This window comes from Podarcis vaucheri, assembly GCF_965113315.1.
Source record: "Podarcis vaucheri genome assembly, chromosome: 1".
Classification (NCBI taxonomy): Eukaryota; Metazoa; Chordata; class Lepidosauria; order Squamata; family Lacertidae; genus Podarcis; species Podarcis vaucheri.
The window spans coordinates 32053948-32074212 of record NC_138759.1 but is presented as its reverse complement, the minus strand read 5'-3'; the positions used below and the strand labels follow the sequence as shown (position 1 = coordinate 32074212).

The window sequence follows — 20265 nt, the reverse complement described above, 5'->3', positions numbered from 1 at the left end:
TGGATTTTGAGGCTTTCTTTAGCTGCATAGGCCTCTTCTATGAGCACAATTTTTAAATGCCACATGGCAGCTGATATGTGGGAGATAAATTCTGCAATGGTAACAGGCATGTACAGCCAAGGAAAGCCTGTGAAATGCAGGCTTCTTTCTTGTGCTCCTCAAAGTGGTGATGGCGGAGAATGAAGGGGAGACGAAGGGGAGAAAGAAGCTTTCTGTGGCTGCTTGTGCCTGTTCCCTGGGCAGAATTTGAATCGAGCTCATAATCCAATGAATGGGAGTTAAATCCTGCTGCGTTGGCTGCTGCTGCCTGTTCCTAGCTCAGAACACGCACCTGTAAGCCAATGCAGAATCGAATTCTACACTCCCACCAATCAAGCTGTTTGATAAGTGGGTGTGGTTTGGGGAAAATGGCCTTGGCCAAGATTGGCCTGTGGCCTGTGGCCTGGATATTCCCTACCCTTTATGTAGGGCTTCTGTTCATGTGAAGGGATTTATGTGAGCACAATTCTACACACATAGAAACTCCCCTCTCGTGTGCTGCCAAATGCAGAAAGGTTGGGAGCAGCAGGTGTAAGCCTGTGCTCCTCCATCTGTTCATTAGTGAAGCAGGTGAGGTATTTGACCTATCGTTGTCTTCAGTTAGTTTTTCCTTCTGTGTCTCTCTCTTTCATAGAATCAGAGTAGAGTTGAAAGGGACCCCAAGGGTCATCTGGTCTACCCCCCTGCAATGCTGATGCTTCAAGAGTCTCTCTGTATCTATTTCAGTTCTGTCACCACATTGTAAAAGCTTGCCACTTGCTCCTTTTCTACTTTTTTCACATCTTAGCGAAAGTGATCTTGAGGAGGTGTTGACTTTTTACACACACAAGAATAAGTCAGCAAGTGTCTTCCTGGGAACAAATCCTGGAGTTACACAGAATAGTACCAGCCAGTTGGAAGGTAAGGCCAAAGAAAGTGAGCATACTTTTTGCTGCTTATCATTGTTACTTCCCACAAAGAGATGGAGAAACATAGGCGCAGTATTTTTTTTACCCTCCCCCCCATTTTCTCATTTTACATACACTTAACAAAGAAGAACAAATGTATACAAAAACGATCTACATTTCTTTCCCCTCCTTTCTGCAGTTACATATTTTATAAATTTTCTCCACTGCATATAAAAACATTAAGTGCAGTACTTAACTTAGTCTCCCTAGCTGATGTGTGGAAATACCAAATTGACAATAATTTTCAGTGCTGGAATGGATTTGTGCTTGTAACATACTGTCAAGTTATTTACCATATTAAAAAACAGTGGTGGGTAACACATTGGAAAGCCTTGTTGCATACTGTTCTCCAGCAGAATTATAACTGGGAATCTACCCCCGCCCCCAATTCCAAACTTAATTTCAGATCAGCCAGAAACAGTGGAAGAAGCTGCAAAACAGCAACCTGAAATCCCAGTGGAAAAGGAAAATGTGGCAGAGAAACTGAGAAGTGACCAACTCAAAGCAACCAGACTATCCAGTGAGTGAGAACAATGGAGAGGACTAAACTAGCAATACATAACATTAGGAAAAGGTGCTGGATGTTAGAGTCTGACAGAATTTTATGGCTTCTTTTTGAATTCAGGCACATTTATAATTGGTGGCTACAGCAATAAATGGGGGATGCGGGTGGCGCTGTGGGTAAAACCTCAGCGCCTAGGGCTTGCCGATCGCATGGTCGGCGGTTCGAATCCCCACGGCGGGGTGTGCTCCCATCTTTCGGTCCCAGCTCCTGCCCACCTAGCAGTTCGAAAGCACCCCCAAGTGCAAGTAGATAAATAGGTACTGTTTTCTAGCGGGAAGGTAAACAGCGTTTCCGTGTGCTGCGCTGGTCTGGCTCGCCAGAGCAGCTTCGTCACGCTGGCCACGTGACCCGGAAGTGTCTCCGGACAGCGCTGGCCCCGGCCTCTTAAGCGAGATGGGCGCACAACCCTAGAGTCGGACACAACTGGCCCGTATGGGCAGGGGTAGCTTTACCTTACAGCGATAAATGGTCTTTCTTAACAAATCTTCCACTGACATTAATATTTATAACGGAATAATCAGCCAGCTGACATGCTAAAAATTGTCATTTCCTCCCAAATTCTAAACCTGTAATCTAGAGTTAATCATGGTCAGAATTCTTTGCTATATTTCCATTGCGGTGTCAGTAACAATGGATCAGTCAAGTGGAAGGTACTCAAGTCCACTGTTAGAGAACTTGTGGCCCTTTAGATGTTGCTGGACTCCTTATCAGCCCTGGTCCAGCATCTTGTTCTCACATTGTTCAGCCATATGCCTGTGGGAAGCTTGCAGGCAGGACCTGAATGCTGCAGCACTCTCCCTACTTGTATTCAGAGGCAGTTGAGTTAGAGCATAGTCATCATTTTATAAGACTCATTTGAAAAATTCAGTTGTAGAAAAAGCATGTTATGGAAAATGGTTGTGTAGTCTGCCTTGTATAATATCTCATGTCCTTTGTTTACATAAGATGGAATTCAGTATAACGCTAAGTGGGGCATGTGGGGGGCAATGAGGTTTACTTGCGCAACAAGACTTTTCTACCCTCTTCTCCCCCCAATGGCCCACTAAACCTGTTATGGGTTTCCCCTCAACCTTCCAGATTTGTGGGACTTGTGGGGGAAGATGGGGAGTCTCATAGCACAAGCAGATCTCATTCCGCACAGTCAGTAACTCAGTTGAATTTCAGCCATTGTCCTTCTGCACAATTTTGTAAAAGGCTACTCTAGCGTAATTGTGAATATAGTGGTACCTTTGTTCTCAAACACCTTGGTACTCAAAAGCCTTGGTTCCCAAATGCTGAACACCCGGAAGTAAGTATTCCAGTTTTTGAATGCTTTACAGAAGCTGAGTGTCCAATGCGGCTGTTGGCTATTGTTTCCGGGGCGCCTGCACCAATCAGAAGATGCGCCTTGGTTTTCGAACATTTTGGAAGTCAAGCGGACCTCCGGAATGGATTAAGTTTGGCACTTTTGTTTTTGCTTTTTATTTTGCGTTTTTGTTTTTGAGGCTTTTTCGGTTAATTTGTTTTTGTAACTGTGTGGCACCAGTTCAGCTATTAATTGATTGATTATGTAACTCTGGAAATGGATAAAATTCCCCCATCCAAACAATGACTATCATCAGTGCAGGTAAGAAAGAATTGTAATTGTAATTTTAATCATCTACAATACTGTCTTACTTATTTTATAGTACAGTACATTATTATTGTTTTTGTTTTATAGCTAATGGTCTTGTTAGATAGTAAAATTCATGTTAAATTGCTGTTTTAGGGGTTGTTTTTAGAAGTCTGGAACGGATTAATCCGTTTTGCATTACTTTCTATGGGAAAGTGCACCTTGGTTTTGGAACGCTTTGGTTTTGGAACGAACTTCCAGAAGGAATTAAGTTTGAGAATCAAGGTACCACTGTACTAGATTTGTGTTTTACTTCAATGTTCTGATCAGATTGGATATGTCTTTTTTTACAAAAAAAATAGGGATGCCCTCTTCGGCAGAAGATGAACAGAACGCACCGCAACCCAGCCTCCTTAGTACGTCTTCCTTTGTTCCAAGTGCCATCCTTCCACAAAGCATCAACTCCCAGCTATCCTCTCATCCTGCTGCCTCAGATAATGCACAGGTGCCTGATCATCGCCCAGGGCTCTCTTTTTCATCTGGTTCTAGACTGACTCCTTCCCCTTCTCTCCAAAGCACAGCACCTGACATCTGGTCTAACACAGCAAAAATTACACCCCGCCTGTCCTCAAACAATGCAAGCTTACACCGTTGTCGGTCTGGCAGTTACACTGCCAGCCCCTTCTCTTCCTTTCAGAGTGCTTTGCAGATCTATAGCCAGAGACTGTCCCGACCAGCTTCAGCAAAAGCGGGTAAGCCATATCTGACTGCTTAGCTGGCACCGTATTGTAATATTTTTACTGTCTAGCAGTATTCAGAATAGCTTGAATTGGCACAGCGGGTCAGAATGTGGCTATGCAAGCAAAATTTGGGGAAATACTTACTTATGGCTTGCTAAAAATAATAATACAGCTAATCAGATTCAGAAATTGGTCTCTAGTTAAGTCCTAGATTAATAATACATGTGTGAAATTATTATTATTATTATTATTATTATTATTATTATTATTATTATTATTATTTTATTTTGGCAACTTCCAGAAATATAGGATTATTTTGCCTCTCCAATCTAGCTGCTGTTGGCACATGACACGGCTTGGCAGTGATCCCCGGCAGTCCAGGAAGTGATGATTAAAGTTTACGCATGTGAAACTGCTTAGGGCAAAGTGTAGGGCAGCAACAGAAAGTAACCTGCATTGAAGTATGAATGGATGACTCAGATTAATAGCTCTTTTCGGTATTTGTTCTGTGAAGTAGCTATTCTGCTCACATTATCAGGCAATATAGCTGTCCCAGAACTTTGTCACTAATGATACACATGAAGGGTTTAAATATGGAGACTGGTGCCATTTTTGGTATGTCATATTCTCACACCCTTGGTGCTTTTCAATTGCCAATTGGGCCACTAGCACCTGAGAGCTTCTTGCATACAATGCTTCTTTTTCCTTGTCAGTTTCTAAGTTTGGTAGCTTTTCATGTTGGTGGCTTTCAACTCTCTCACTTCAAAATAGTACTGCAGCATTTTTCTTAACAATGGTATTTCTAGGTGTTCTATTCTGCACTTCTTTCCTGCATTCACATTTTTGTGATGGTTCCTCTCTTTTCAAGGGAGGCCTTCCTGAGACCTCACTACTAAACATTGTGGCAGAGAATTTAGCAATGAAGGATTCGATATCAGTAGGAAGTAATGTCAGTAATTGCCACCTGTTTACGCCATGCTCTTCCTGCATCTGCTGTCATACAGGGACTGATTCTGCCCCTGAACCACAATTTTGTAAGTGGTGTGTCTCAGTAATTATCAGCCTCTCAAGTAAGCCTTGGGGGTAAAAAAAACTTGAGAACCTCTGCTTTGTTAGACAAGGATGAGATGACAATAGAACTGCAAATGGCCCAGTGACCTTTTAGGTGTTGAAGGGGATGTTAGGCTCTAGCTAGATTTAGCTGTTTCAGGCTTGCAGTCCTGAGGGATAGGTGCCAAAGCTGAGAAATGCAGATAAAGTCTGCTCAGATGAGACTGAGATTTCCCAAGAAGTGGCAATACTACCCCACAGTGGTAGTATTGGTGAGCTTAACTCTGTTGTATCAAACTACTGTCTTTCACCTCTTCAAAATTTCCAACGGTAGGTTTTTCTTTGAAACTTCTTTCTCAGAGTTTTGATTTTTCTTCTGGTTTAACTTTGTCTTCTAAATATAACTCTGCTACACTACGTACCATGTATTGTGTTTTTAATATTATATTGGCAGCCGCCCAGAGTAGCTGGGGAAGCCCAGCCAGTTGGGTGGGGTGTAAATATATTATTATTATTATTATTATTATTATTATTATTATTATCCATATATGAGATGATGTTTTTTGCTAAAACAAATTAGTCGAATTTTTTTTTACTATACACAGTTGGTGAATGAACGGGTAAAAGAAGCAGCGGCTGCCATGCAGAAGCTGCTGGAATACTGATGCTTGCCTGTTGCTCAACAACTCAAGGGTGCCCTGCAGGTCGGAGCTGCTGCATCACTCTGGCGGGCGCATGCCCGCCCCTGGCGCCGATGGATCACGCTCCGTCATTAAAATATTGATTTCTTAGTTTTTGGGTCATCTTATACATGGGGGGCATCTTATACACATTAAAATATGGTAATATTTAGCCATGGCTTCCTTTAGAAACCAGAACACTTTTTCTTGGTTCATTTTTTTGCTTATCGGTTTTTACAACTTTCCAAGTCATCATTTTTCAAGAAAATTAAATTTCCCTATTCCTATAATTTGTCCTTTATAAGTTGGATGTAGTATTCTGGCAGGTGTATGGGGTGTTAGGGGAGGCGTAGTACCTCTGGTGGGAGACACTTTGGTCCCCACCCTGCACACAGCTCTCACTTGTGGCTCCTAGAATCTGTCAGCATGCAGCAGTAGCCACACACTGGGAACATATTCAACTAGCCGGCTAAACTAGGTCTAGGTCTCAAACCCTTGGTGAGTTAGGGACTTTCCCTGCCTGTGAAGACACACTCCTGCAGATTGAGCATACAAGACTAATAATGGATGCAGTAGTGAAGAAGGTGGAAGTGAAGGGCAGACAGGGCTCATCAACCTAGAAAGGCAGCCCATCTAGGAGAAGGAAAACTTTGATCCTAAACCTCTGCTGCCTTCTTCTTTGGGAGAAGAAAAGGCTAAGGAGTAATCTCTACACAAATCAGGAGCGGAGTCCCTAAGATTGTTGGATGGTGCCTTGTATGCCTCCTTCTGGCAAGTCCTGCAGCCAAGCTGGTGCCAAACGTTTTACTGTGCTTTCCTTTGGACCTCATCAGTGAGGCCGAGAGGGGGGTCTTGTCATCTGGGCAGCCCAGGACCTCCATACAAGCTGCCCAGGCTTGTGCCCCGGGGAGATCACTTTGCTGCTGCTAATGCATGTTTGACTTCATTCCTGGAGGCATACTCCATTGTCTCCTTAGACAGATGGGTGTCAACATATTAAACCTTCTCTGGATACAAAGAAAAAGAATGGAGATTTAAACTGTTTTGTGCACAAAGAAGGGTGTATGAAGTTGGAATCAGCCAGAGAATTTAACAGTAGAAACTCCAACACAGCCATTCAGAGGAGAATATATCAGTAGGTTCTGTAGAAAACACCGTGGTTCTAATTGGTTGTGCAGTTGCTTGTCTCTTGCCATTTTCAGACACACAAGGCAGATTCTTTACCGACTAGTACAAAGTCTTGCAACGTAATTTTTTTCACCATCTTTAGCAGATTCAAGGAATCACAGCCCAAGCAAACAGCGCGGTGGATCTGCCAGAGTTAACAAGGATGGGGATGACTCCTCTTCTGAGAGCAAGCAGTACAGTCATGGTCTTGTTACAACAGAACTGCAGAGACTGGCAGAGAAGCAGGCAGCCAGGAAGTACTCTCCTTCCAGTCACATCAGTCTCCTTACACAGCAGGTACAGTGGCAGCAGTCTTCTATGGAACGAAGTCTGTGCATGAGTGAGAGAGAGCTTGGACAGAATGTTTTCGCTAGTTAATGGTTTTTAATGGATCTTGGGCAATACCTGATCGCATCACTTTAAAACGCTCATTAGGTTCTCTCTCGGTCCGTAAGGGGTCTTGTCAAGGGTAAAATGTTGTAGGGAAATAATTTCTTTTTGAATTAGACTTACACCAGAGGATACTGGAAGCATTACATATAAAATGTAGATGCAGTTCTGCCAGAGGCACAGCTCAAAAGAAAACAATAGTAGAGCAGACTGTGATGAAATACCCAAATATCTGATCTTTAATTCTGCTATCATGAAAGCGAATAATAAAATTATTGAGGTTTGTTTGCGCAGTTGGGACTTGTGGATGAAGGAGAGTCTACCAACTGTTGAAACTAAATAAGGGAGAGAGAGGGTTATTTTCCACCATGATTTAGTATGGTTAGCCAGGTCACAGGAAGCTTCAGGGAGCTGATTTACTCTCTCCTCCTCCTACATTCATGCAGATGAAGTAGGAGCAGAAAGAACTCCTATAGTTACCACACACCAACCTGACCTTCCCAATAGGTGGACCTATCTTTTTAAAGCAGCAGGCAACTTGCTCAAACAGCCTTGGATCTCCCCTGTCTGGGCAAAGGATCCTTCTGGAGGAAATGAAGAAACTACTCTTTTGAGAGGATAGATGTAGCAGCTAAAATAGAAGGGATGGTGTGAGGCAGCAGCAGTGGCATCTTCACAACTCTCTGGTGGGGGGAGTTCTCCTTTCTAGTGTGGTGAAGCAGCGTAGTAGTTATACTTGTTATGTGATTAAACAGTTTCCAAGACTGAGATCCTAATTACAACAAGAAGTAAAACAGCAAGCAAAGCTTTGCAACCACTGTTGTTTTTATCACTGTCAAATTCCTGTAACTGTCAAGCAGATATTGCTTGTAGAGGTAGAAATTAACCATGATCTAAGTTACTATATTACAAATAGGAATAAAGGCAACTAAGGCGATTGCTTAGCACTGGTATTTGGTAGCGGTTATGGAATTAGGTGCCCACAAGAATGTGCAACTTTATATGGAAAAGAGTTACCATTCCTGAAGGCTAGTCTGCTTGCCTGGAACTGGTGGTGAATCTGCTAAAGTGCTCTTGGTTCTGTTTTTCTGTGCTAATGAGTCTGTTCCTTCTCCTTCTTTTCACTCCTTCCATTTCCTATTTTTCCTCCTTTTAAACAAGATAGGGTTTTCTGTATAGAAGGCTATTGAAGTAGTTGTGACTGAGCAGTTTGGAAGTAATGTTTCATCGTTTTCGGATTGAGTCCTAGACTGTTCATTAATGATCCTAGTCTTCTGGTCTCTAGGTGGTCAACGCCAATAAAAATTTTGGTTCAAAATTTAATTAATTAACAACAACAACAACTGTTTAATAAACTAACTCCCTTCATTAATTAACAACAACTGTTTAATAAGCTACCTCCCTTTTTGCTTAGTAAGACTTGAGGTGATATGCATTTGGGGGTGCAGATTCTTTTCTTTTTTTAATTACCTATCCTTTCTGTACAATATGCTGTGCTGCAGTATCGGATCTGTGTAAGGTATTTATGGTACTTTTATGTATGTGTTGGGGGCAAGAAGCAGTAGCCTGTCCCTATTGTCTTCCAAGCTGCTGTTCTTGGTGGTCATAGATGGCAAATAGGCAGTGTTGAATTGACATGACTTGATAAAGAGAAGGGAGAATTTAGTAGGAGCACTGGCTGCCCTTGTCCATGTGTGAGAATTTAGGGCTGGCTATCACTAGGAACAGTTCCAGCTCTTCCTTCCAGAGAGTTTGATCACAGGCATAAAACCAGACCACCCAAGTGAGGGAATGAGATGTATCTTTCTTATCTAAGCCAGCCAGTGCTCAAATGTTGAAGCCAGGTTTCCTGCAAATGTGATGATCTATTCCTAGGACGATGAGCACATATTCCTTTCAAGTTTTATTTTATTTCACAACATCTATATACTGTTTGATTGTAATAAATCTCAAGAGTTTGCAGAAAGAACGAAACAATGAAATTATCAGTAAAAAGCAGTTAAAGACAAGTATTTAAAATATTCACATGTTTTCATTCTGGTAGGGAGATAATTAGAGGAACTGGTTGTTCCTCATAGAACTATATGGAGTGCAAATAACCCACTGCTGTGGGTTTACAGTAACAGCCTTCTGCTAGGTACCCACCATTTCAAAACCTGACCTGTAGTTTTACAGTGTGATTTTGTCTGACCAGCACGTTCTGGGTGGAGATTGGACCAATGGCTGTAAAATGAAGGAGGCAGGTGAATAACATAGTTTATGCTAAAATGATTTAATCTCTTGGATGAGACAAGTCATTTTTAATGGCATCCCAAAGTGCTCTGTTTTCTTCTACATTGTTTTGGCTTTACATTTTTGTCACTCTTCTTTGCTGAATCATGTCATTCCACTAATACTGGTTTGCAGCAACTTCAGTAAGATGTCTCATGTTAGGAAATTTATCATTAGAAAAGTAATTTCAAAGTTTTCAGACCCAAGTGCGGTTTTCCCTGCAACCTGGAACTTGAGACTTACTTTATTTATTGTGGGGATCCCCAAGTTTCTCCTTCCCTGCCTGACACCCTCCCCACTGTCTTTCTTCTTCTCTGTACTTTGTGACTTTTTAACTTGGTGAATAATACCCACCTGAAGCCAGGGCATGACCCATTTCTAGGTCATGACCTACCAGCTGCAGACCAGTGCTTTAAAAGAAGAAAGGTGTGTTTGGAGCACCACCATTCCTGCTGTATTCCAGCTGCAGCAGCTTTTGTGCAGTTGGAATGGACCTTGTGATTTGAAGGAGGCCGCCAGTTGAACCAAGCTGAGCTTCAAGGAACTTTTGTTGTGGGAAGGATTATTCCATGATCATCAAACGTTTGGCACATCTATGCCCTATTGAAATAGCTCCCACTGAGAAGTTTTGAAGCTGAGAGTACTTAATTCAGAGCCTGACTTTTCAGTACCAGCAAGAGGCAAGTAACCATCCACTGCAGCACAAACTCCTTTTTTTTTATTGTTAAATGGATGCATACGCTGGAGAAACTACAAACGAATCTGCAAGTTTGTCAGGTTTCCCAGGAATGTCTTTGGCAGGTCTTTGTCTGGAACGTTTTCTGGAGACTAGAACACTTATGCTTTTTATGCATGTGCATATCCTGTAAGCTGGTAAGCTCAGCAAGCAGGGAAGGAATGTCATGGGCCTTTAGCCAGATCAACTTTGGTACACACACAGATTTCACACCTCTCTAGCCCTTTAGTCTTTGCTCTCATTTTCCTCTGGCTTATAGTTGTAAATACAAATGTATGCATGAAATGAACTTGCCTAAGGGTAGATCTGTACTGTATGGGTGTGGCTGAAAATGAGCCTCAGTCGACAACAGAATGGCCTTTTTTTCTCCCCAAGACGCCCCCTATCCACAATTAGATACTACAAGTCTTAAGGCCAGGGAATAGTGCACTAGTGCAGTTATACCCTCTCCCCTGCCCCCATTATTGGCCATAAATACACTTCATGTTAACTTGCCTTTCTATAGAAAGATTGGCCATGAGAGATGAGAAGCACTGGATGTGGGTTTGAGGGTTATCGGTGACACAGAGTACCTTACATCAGCTTAGCCTGTTTGCCTAACTGTGACCGTATCTAGACAAGGATAACTTGACTACTATAATCCAAACTACAGCCCAATTGGATTGTAAACCAATCAGTGTTGGATTGTTGCAATGTGTTTATGTGGGGCTGCTTTTGCAACCTGTTCAGAAGCTTCAATTAATGCAGGATGTCCAGCTGTTGACAAGTTCGAGGCAAACGGACCACATAACACCAATTCTGTTTGAACTTTACTGGCTGCCTCTACGCTTCTGAGCCCAATTCAAAGTGCAGGTTTTGACAGTTACAGGTCAGGACCCCAATATCATCTGGAATACCTCTTTCAACATCAACCTACCTGGAGTTTTCACATCCTTTACATGTGAAAAGGATCTAGGAGTCTTGGTTGACCACAAACTTGACATGAGTCAACAGTGTGACGCGGCAGCTAAAAAAGCCAATGCAATTCTGGGCTGCATCAATAGGAGTATAGCATCTAGATCAAGGGAAGTAATAGTGCCACTGTATTCTGCTCTGGTCAGACCTCACCTGGAGTACTGTGTCCAGTTCTGGGCACCACAGTTCAAGAAGGACACTGACAAACTGGAACGTGTCCAGAGGAGGGCAACCAAAATGGTCAAAGGCCTGGAAACGATGCCTTACGAGGAACGGCTAAGGGAGCTGGGCATGTTTAGCCTGGAGAAGAGGAGGTTAAGGGGTGATATGATAGCCATGTTCAAATATATAAAAGGATGTCACATAGAGGAGGGAGAAAGGTTGTTTTCTGCTGCTCCAGAGAAGCGGACACGGAGCAATGGATCCAAAGTACAAGAAAGAAGATTCCACCTAAACATTAGGAAGAGCTTCCTGACAGTAAGAGCTGTTCGACAGTGGAATTTGCTGCCAAGGAGTGTGGTGGAGTCTCCTACTTTGGAGGTCTTTAAGCAGAGGTTTGACAACCATATGTCAGGAGTGCTCTGATGGTGTTTCCTGCTTGGCAGGGGGTTGGACTCGATAGCCCTTGTGGTCTCTTCCAACTCTATGATTCTATGACTCTTGGATCTTCATCTTAGGCCCCTCTCTGGGTCCCTCCTATGAGTGAGGCTGAGGGGGCAGGACAGGGACAAGGAAGAGGCACTTTTCAGTGGTGGCTCTTCATCTATGGATTGTTCTCCCAAGCAAGGGCTGGCCAGCGCCTTCTTTGACATCTTTTCAGCACCTGCTAAAGACTTGCCCTTTTATCCAGACTTTTGATAGACTAGGATGATATTGTGTATTATTAACATACTGCCAAAGCTTGCTGTATTGAAAGTCCTTTCAAGACCTTCATATAACAAATAATTTCTTCTTCTTCTTCTTCTTCATCATCATTGTCATAGTTTCTTTCATTTCATGTGCCTGAAACACTGCAATCAGTTTTCCTTCCCTTCCTTACATCCCGCCCCCAACTTTTCTAGTAAAAAAAACCCTTCATTTGTTCAGGAGTTTTCTACTTTGTTCCTTATTTGTGATTTAAGAATTACAATTAAAAAGACCTGTTGGCATTTTTTTTTTAATAAAAAAGAAGAAGGGGGGAGTGATGTCGTCATATATCCATGACAGTCTGAAAGTTCATTAACTGAATGGGAAAGACTGTCACTATCAGATAATTCAAAGCAGAGCTGCTGTACAGATGCTTAAGTATTACGGGCTACCCAAGGAATCCACCAAGCTGGCAGGCTAATTATAGCAGCTGAAACAAATCAGGGCATGGAGGAGTAACTATCAAAATGAACGAAGCTGGTGGGCTGGTTCAAATATGCCTTGTGTGCTCTCCTTTGAATCCATTGCCTGTATTTAATTCTGCTGTAATTTAAACACCTGTCTACATGGAATGTGTGAAATGCCCTTACCCGCCGCACTCAACTGTTTACACACCTGCCTAACTTGGAAAGACAACTTTAAAATAAACGGTGTTTTGATATTGGAGGGAAAATGCAACAAGGTAGCACAGATGGGGAGGAATAGGATAGAGTGGTGAAGCAGCTGACTAAATGCACATTGATGCTGGTGGGAGAGATCTTATTTTAGCTGTCTTCATGCAGCACTTCTTTACTGGAAATCAAATCTTATGCATTACAGGCTTGTGTGCATCCACAAATGCACAAATTCTGCACTATGAAAATACAAATGCTTCAGTTTGATTACATTTGCAAAGTGCACATTTTAATGCTGCTTTCAGATTTTCAAAAAATCTTTGCGTTTTTTGTTACGTTTTAGCGGGAGTTGGGCAGGGCATTTTCTGAGCTGACTTTTTGATCTCCTAGTTCCAATTAGAGCCACTCATAATCTCGTAATATAAATTTGGGTTGCCTGGGGCAAGATAAAGAGACTAAATAAATAAATAAATAAATAAATGTCACTACAGCTTGCTAGTTGGGTTTTGGTTAAGTTTGCATCTTTCGTTTATGTGTTGATACAGCGGCTGCACAATAGGTGGCAGAATGTTTGCACCAACAAAGTAGAAGTAAGAAGGTGTCAGAAGAGTTTAGCAGGGATATCCCAGTAGAGAGAGAGAGAGAGAGAGAGTGCTCTTCAAAATCACACTATCGTCCTTTTGGAGTCTTAATGTTGTGGATTATCCTCAAACATACTGAATCTCACCAAGAGTCCACCTAACTCTTACTGTCTTTATAATGGCAGAAGAATGCTGAGAGGGAATATTTGTAGCTACTTGGCTCTTAGGGAATTTTTTTATTTTCTCCAGGGGTTCATCTAAGATGAAGCATTGCAGAGGTGGGTCAAAAACATGGTATCTGTTAACACAAGACTTATCTTTACTCTATTGATGCTTTGGGAGCTTTATCTTTTGTTTTTGTTTTTATGCTCTGGTTTTGAATAATGTTGCAACAAGTCCTGCGCTCTTGGGACAGGGTGGGGTTGGATCAGAATCGAAGAAAACACAGTTCGGTTCATAGACTATTTGTGTCATTCATCTTAACCATTACAGTGATGAAAGGAAAGGGATAAACGCCAAAGAACAATGATGCCATATTTATAAATATTTTCTTTTGTTGTTGCATTTTCATCCCGACCTTTCTCAGTGGATTTCAAGGTAGCATACATGGCTTCCCACCCCCCGCCCAATCTCTGAGGTAGGATAACTTGAAAGTCGGTGCCTGGCTCAAAGTCATCCAGTAAGCTTTGTGGATGAATGGAGATTTGAACCAGGGTCTTCCCAGACTTAAATACAACTACCTTTCCACTACCCTGCCCTACACCCCACTGACTATCAACATATAGAGACAGTATCTGTTGGACCAGGGATTGGGCACCTGTGGCCTTCAAGGTATTATTGATTCCCAATAGCCCCAGCCAGCATTGCCAGTAGTCAGGGATGCTGAGAGTTGTGGTCCAACAGCACCCTTGTGTTAGACAATGAAAATACCTCCACTCAAATATATTATAATCCAAACTTCGTCAAGTCTCTTAAAGTGCTTCCCCTTTTTTTCTTGTTTGTTTTTAGTTAACAAATTTGAATCTGATGAGTGGAGCTATAAACAGAGGAAATGTAACTTCTCCCAGTTACCGATCACCTCTCAACCAAGGAAACTCATTTTGGGCCTTTCAAGCCCACACCGGTGACATCAGGCCTGCATCTTTGACAGTGAGGTAAGTTAACAACATTAGACTGAGAATACTAATACAGTGTGTGGAAATGCTTTTCAATACAGTGGTGCCTTGCAAGACGAAATTAATTCATTCTGCGAGTTTTTTCGTCTTGCGAATTTTTCGTCTTGCGAAGTACGGTTTCCCATAGGAATGCATTGAAAATCAATTAATGCGTTCCTATGGTCAGAAAAAGTCCAAACAAAGCCAAATTTGGTACAAAAAGAGTTTATTAAGTGCTCTTTAAAACCACACATACTGTAAAGAGCATTTCAAAAATTGAAGGAACAATAATTTAAGTTTCTAAACATGACAGAAAAGCATTTAAAAATCACCAAAGTGTACTGTACATACATTTTCTAAGACTCTGGGGGACAACTCGAAGAAGGTTCCTCTTCCACTCTTTTCTTCTTGCTGAAGAACCTGTCCAAAGTCTGCTGCTTCATCCGCCTTTTCAGCACCTCCCTGAAAGACGACATGACTCTCGTATCAAAAGTGTTCGCAAGGTCACGTGTCAGCCTCTGCCTGCAGTTCGACCAGCTCCTGGGTGGTCAGCTCGTGGTCGTGCTCCTCCACCAGCTCGCTGACGTCCTCCTCTGTGACCTCCAGGCCCATGGTCCTCCCCAAGGCAACAATGTCCTGCACCACTGTTGACTCTGGTGCATCAGAGTCACTTGGTGCCACAAAGTCCGCAAAGTCTTCAGCCGCAGGAACATCAGAACTGGCAGCCTCTCCATGCCTGACCACGCTGTGGATTCCAGATCTCATCTTGAACCGGTCAAACCAGCCTCTGCTTGCCTTGAAGACTTCTGGCTCGCCTGAGGTTCCTGGCTGTTGCCGGACGAGGTCTGCGTGCAAGGCCTTGGCCTTCTCACAAATGATGGCCTCAGTCACTGTGTCCCCTGCACGCTGCTTCTCTTCTAACCAGATGAGCAGCAACTTCTCCACCTCCTCCATAACAGCTGGGCGGTTCTTCACGATCCTGGTGACTCCCTTGGCTACATCAGTCGCAAGGATCTTCTCCCTCAACTTCAGGATGGTCCTGATGGTTGATGGATTCCTCCCGTACTCCCTGGCGAGGTCTGTCACACGCATTCCACCATTGTGCTTCCGGATGATCTCCTTCTTCATTTCCAGCGTAACCTTCTCCTTCTTCCTCTTGCCGGCCTCTGCAGCAGCAGTCTTCTTGGGCCCCATGGCAGCACAGCTCCTACCTTCGCAACCCCCCCCCCAAAAAAAACCAGTGCTTCACATCCAAAAAATTCAAAAGCACCAAACCTCTCAGAAAACACACAAGCTTCCAGATTCTTGCAAACCCCTCCCCAACACCAAGTCCTTGAATTCCAAACACCCCAACCCCAAAATCCAAAAACCCCAAAAAAAGTTTTAAAAGTTTAACTTACCAAATGGCTGCAAAAGAAGTTTTGGAAAATCTTCAAAAATCACAAAAGTCTTCAAAAACCTCAAAAAAGACTACCACACTGCGTGCTATGAGTTGCTCCTTGAAATCAAGTCGCAACTGCACCTCTTCAAGCAATGCACCCTGGGTATTAACGGTTTTAAGAAAAAGGAAACAAACTTGCAAGACGTTTTCGTCTTGCGAAGCAAGCCCATAGGGAAATTCGTCTTGCGAAGCAACTCAAAAAATGAAAAACTCTTTCGTCTTGCGAGGTACCACTGTATTACTAGTTTGCAAGGCAGTGACTGAAATGTAGCTGCAGTTTGAACAGGTATAATAGATGGGAGGTTCCAATTGATTCCACAATGAAACCTGAGAATAAGCTTTTGATATGTATTCAGTGCTGAGATGGTTCAGATTAGGTAACAGTATCAGCTGAAAATGGGCTGTATTTTTTTCTGATAGTAAAATTCAGAATCCCTTTTCTCTTCCATGGAAAGTCTTCTGTTTGAGCTCTACAGTATTACTATTTGTAGGGACATGGGTGGTGCTGTGGTGTAAACCACAGAGCCTAGGACTTGCCAATCGGAAGGTCGGCGGTTCAAATCCCCGCGATGGGGTGAGTTCCCATTGCTCGGTCCCAGCTCTTGCCAACCTAGCAGTTCAAAAGCACATCAAAGTGCAGGTAGATAAATAGGTACCACTCCGGCCGAAAGGTAAACGACATTTCCGTGTGCTGCTCTGGTTTAGCCAGAAGTGGCTTAGTCGTGTTGGCCACATGACCCGGAAAAACTGTCTGCGGACAAACGTCGGCTCCCTTGGCCAGTAAAGCTAGATGAGCGTCGCAACCCCAGATTTGTTTGTGACTGGACTTAATTGTCAGGGGTCCTTTACCTTTACCTTTTTGTTACTATTTGTGCAGGATAGGATCTTCCTTTTCCTGAATTATTCAAAAGAATACATTGCTTCAGTAGAGAATAAGCCTGTCTAAATTGTGTGCGTGCATGTATTTTTGAAAGTTCTATAAGTGAATTAGCAATAATAAATGTTCCTAGTATGTGGAGGTGGTGCACCATATCATAGGTGTATTTTCTAGTGCTGTTTCAGTTTGTGAAATCAAGCTCATGAAATAACTGCTCTGAAGCAGAGAAATGAAAACAAAAAGTTTTCAATCTTGAATCTAATTGAAAGGGAGACATATTTGGGGCCACTGATTTGGTCTGTGACCAAGGTTTGTTAGTAAACTGTTTGAAAAGTAATTCTGAGGTGTGAAGACTCCAGAAGTGGCCTGGAGGCTATGCTCCAAACAGACCTATTGACTGAATTATGGAAGATTTGTGTTCTTTTTGAATCTGAAGATCCCTCTCTCCCCTGTTTAGAGTTTCAAGAATATTTCATTTGTTACTTCTGTAAGTCCCCGGTGCTTCTAAAAATGTGATGTAAGAGGTTGATTATGTCAGACTTACTCCAAGCATAGTGGTCCTGCCCTTGGATACTGAATTACAGAGTTCAGAGTATTTCTTGTGCTGGGCCATGGGTCCTATTGGAAGTCTGTCAGACACGAAGATGAATTTTGCACAGGCATCAAAACATGTAACTAATATCATGGAAAGTTGAGCAACACTGGATTACTGAAGCTACTTGTACTCATCTGTCCATTTTCTAAGCATTGGCCTACATCTAGAAAGTGCTAATTCTTCTGGCAGATCCTCACTTCCTATGTTTCTTGCTGTTTGTTTCTATTTCTGTGTTTTTAGATTTGTAGAAACATCAGATAAGGGGTTGTAAATTTGCGCCTTTATGGCCCCCACCAATCCCCCACCCAAACTATTCAGTTCTCACACAAAGCAGAACTAAAATGAGACACCTCCCTGTCCTCTAATAATACATTTTTATAAGCAGAACTTCAATTTGTAAGTGAACACCTCCCCCCGCCCCAATTTGGTGACTTATTCAGTGGCCTCACACTTTTTATCCCTCTGAATTTAAAGTATGCAGCCTTCTGTTGTTGTTTCATCCCTCATCAGATCGTTGCTGAGCTACTGTGACTGCTCTACTGTCCACTATCCTTCACTGCTTGCACTGGCCCCAACACTCTCTGTTCTCTGGCCACATGCTCTTGACATGGCAAACATTGCAGCTGCCACATCTTCTGATTAACTAGAAGAATCCTAGCGTGGGAGAAGCTGTAGAGTTTCTATGAAAACACCCTTCCTCTCTGTTCCCATTTTAAGCCCCATACAAAGGAATGGCTGTGATCCTAAACACAACAGTGAGTAAGGCCCATTGAGCACAGTAGTAGGAATTGCTTCTGAGAAAACAGATAAGGTTTTTTTGTGTACTAAAGTTTCCAGAACCCAAGGGTTTTCCAGAAGTCACAGCTTTGGTTGGCTATAGTTCCTTCGCCCTAAATTCATCTTATTCATTCTCGGCTTTTTGCTGTACTACCCAGTGCCACCCCCACCAGAGGAAAATATCCTTTTTTATGGCCTTCCTTGCATATTCCGTAGCCACCAATTATGTTTATTCCCCGAGGAAGCTTTAACCACATAGTATTTGGAGAATGATCTTAGCTCTGTGTTAGAAATGGTATCATGTTCAATCTCCAGGATCCCCCGGTAGGACTGGGAAAGCCCCGGTCTCAACCACTGGAGAGTCGCTGTCAGTCAGAGTAGACATTCCTGAGCTAAGTGGGCAAGTGGTCTGATGATTGAAGGCAGCTTTTTATGAACTGTTTCTCTAGAAGGATTGTCCATCAAGGTCAAGGAGCATTAAGGCAAGTTGTTCCTGGGCCACCACAGGGCATAGCCACATGACTGTAGCCTTAAGGGATGGATAGCAATCCATGGCTTTTGACTCAGTGGGGCTTATCCACTCCTGTGGTCAAATACCTACTTGCAACTACAGCAGCACAACTTGCACTGCCTGTGTATTGGCTTTACCGTACCGGAGAAACCTGTGTCGGCAGCTCCAGTTGTACCTCCACCTCTTCTGAAATAGTTCTGAGCCCATTATTGCGGGATGGCACAGTTTTGTGGCCAGTTGTCTTTTGCAGCCTCAAGTCTTGGCTTTGTCAGCCTGGGCCCTCAATGGGAGGTAAAGCAGGAAGCTTATATCTCTCAGTGGTTTGAGGCCTGACCCTGCAACCTCAGATTTCCAGGCACTAATGAGCAGTTAGTTTTCCAAGGTAATCAGGGATATTAGTTGCCAGAGAGTTAGGTAGAGTGCAGTGAGTTCCAAGAGCCACTTTGGGCCATGTATTCTGAGTTAACAGCAATAGCTCAAGCGATGGTTGGGAAGAGAGTTGACAGAATGTTATCCCCATGGCTTTCATTTATGGTGGGTGACATCTACTTGGGCACTTGGTAAACTTTCTTTTCTGAGGTCTCTGTGCTGCTGTACATATTAGTTCTGCACCTGCACAGAGCAGCATTATGAACCTTCTAGAGATAGGATGCTGGAAAAAACCTTGGCTTGGAGGTCTGCCCCAGGGCAAGGGTACTTGGCTATGAAGGTGGGACTCTTCTCTTCCTGCTCAGTTTCTTTCTGATTGCCACAAGTGAGGGTAATATACATGCACAGTACTATATTTTTGGAATATGTGGCACCCAGATAATTAACAGCTGATTGTCACTCCTCAGCTTACTTTCAGGGTAGCATTCTTTTCATTCCCATTGTCCTTATGCTTAGCTTTTCTTGGCTTCAAGCTTTGTTCAGATCGCAGCTGTAAGAAGGATAAATGGAAGGGATGAAAATCATACATCTTCCCTTTCACTAATTCATTCTAGTTATCAAAAATTAGTTTACTTCAGCTTCACCTCTCTAAATTTTCCTCTATTTATTTTTGGGGTCATAGCTTTAACTATTTTTTACTCCATTGCCAACAATTTAACTATTTATTTATTTAAAGGATTTTAGCCATTTAAAACATGTTTAGCCCACTTTTTAGCTGAAAGGGCTCCAGGGCAGCTCACAAGAATCACTAGTAAGAAAGTCTCTGTCCTCAGACTTACAATCTAAAGACATAACACATAAGGAAAAAAGGGCTGGGATGGGAAGAGCAAAAAAGAAATTTCAAGCACCAACACCTAAATTTACAGTTCAGGTGGTCTGATGGAATGACTACAAGTAGGTGACAATGAAGGAAGGCCAAAGGCAGCTGATTTTTCAGCAGAGGCCATATGATATTTGGGCTTCCCTTCTTTCCCTCTACTGGTCACTCTTTCATATTATTATGTTAGCTTTTTGGTTCTCTGGATGACAATATTTCAAGTTAGGGAATGCATAATTGTTTTCCATCTCAGTGCAATCTGTATCTGATGAAGGTTCCTTCCTACAAAGGTTTATGTCACAGTAAATTTAGTTGTCCTTTATGAGAACGTCTGTATTAACCTTTGCTGGATCTTTTTGCTGCTCATAAACTTTCCACTGAGATTTTAGTTTGCTTCATTTAGTCATCACATTTTTTAAATCTCCCAGACTAA

General features: G+C 42.7%; 1 protein-coding gene across 7 annotated transcripts in view; it reads left to right on the top strand.

Annotated features, from left to right (window-relative positions):
• The window catches only part of TTLL5 (tubulin tyrosine ligase like 5), a 124777-nt gene that overhangs the window by 64575 nt on the left and 39937 nt on the right, over window positions 1-20265 (top strand). For 5 of the 7 annotated variants that reach the window (XM_082232289.1, XM_082232287.1, XM_082232284.1 and 2 more), the window contains exons 27-31: window positions 827-939; window positions 1393-1506; window positions 3505-3894; window positions 6883-7076; window positions 14240-14385. In XM_082232289.1, the coding sequence (XP_082088415.1) occupies window positions 827-939; window positions 1393-1506; window positions 3505-3894; window positions 6883-7076; window positions 14240-14385 (957 nt within the window). The remainder of the gene's footprint in view (window positions 1-826; window positions 940-1392; window positions 1507-3504; window positions 3895-6882; window positions 7077-14239; window positions 14386-20265) is intronic. The other 2 variants (XM_082232285.1, XM_082232290.1) reach the window with 1 other exon arrangement.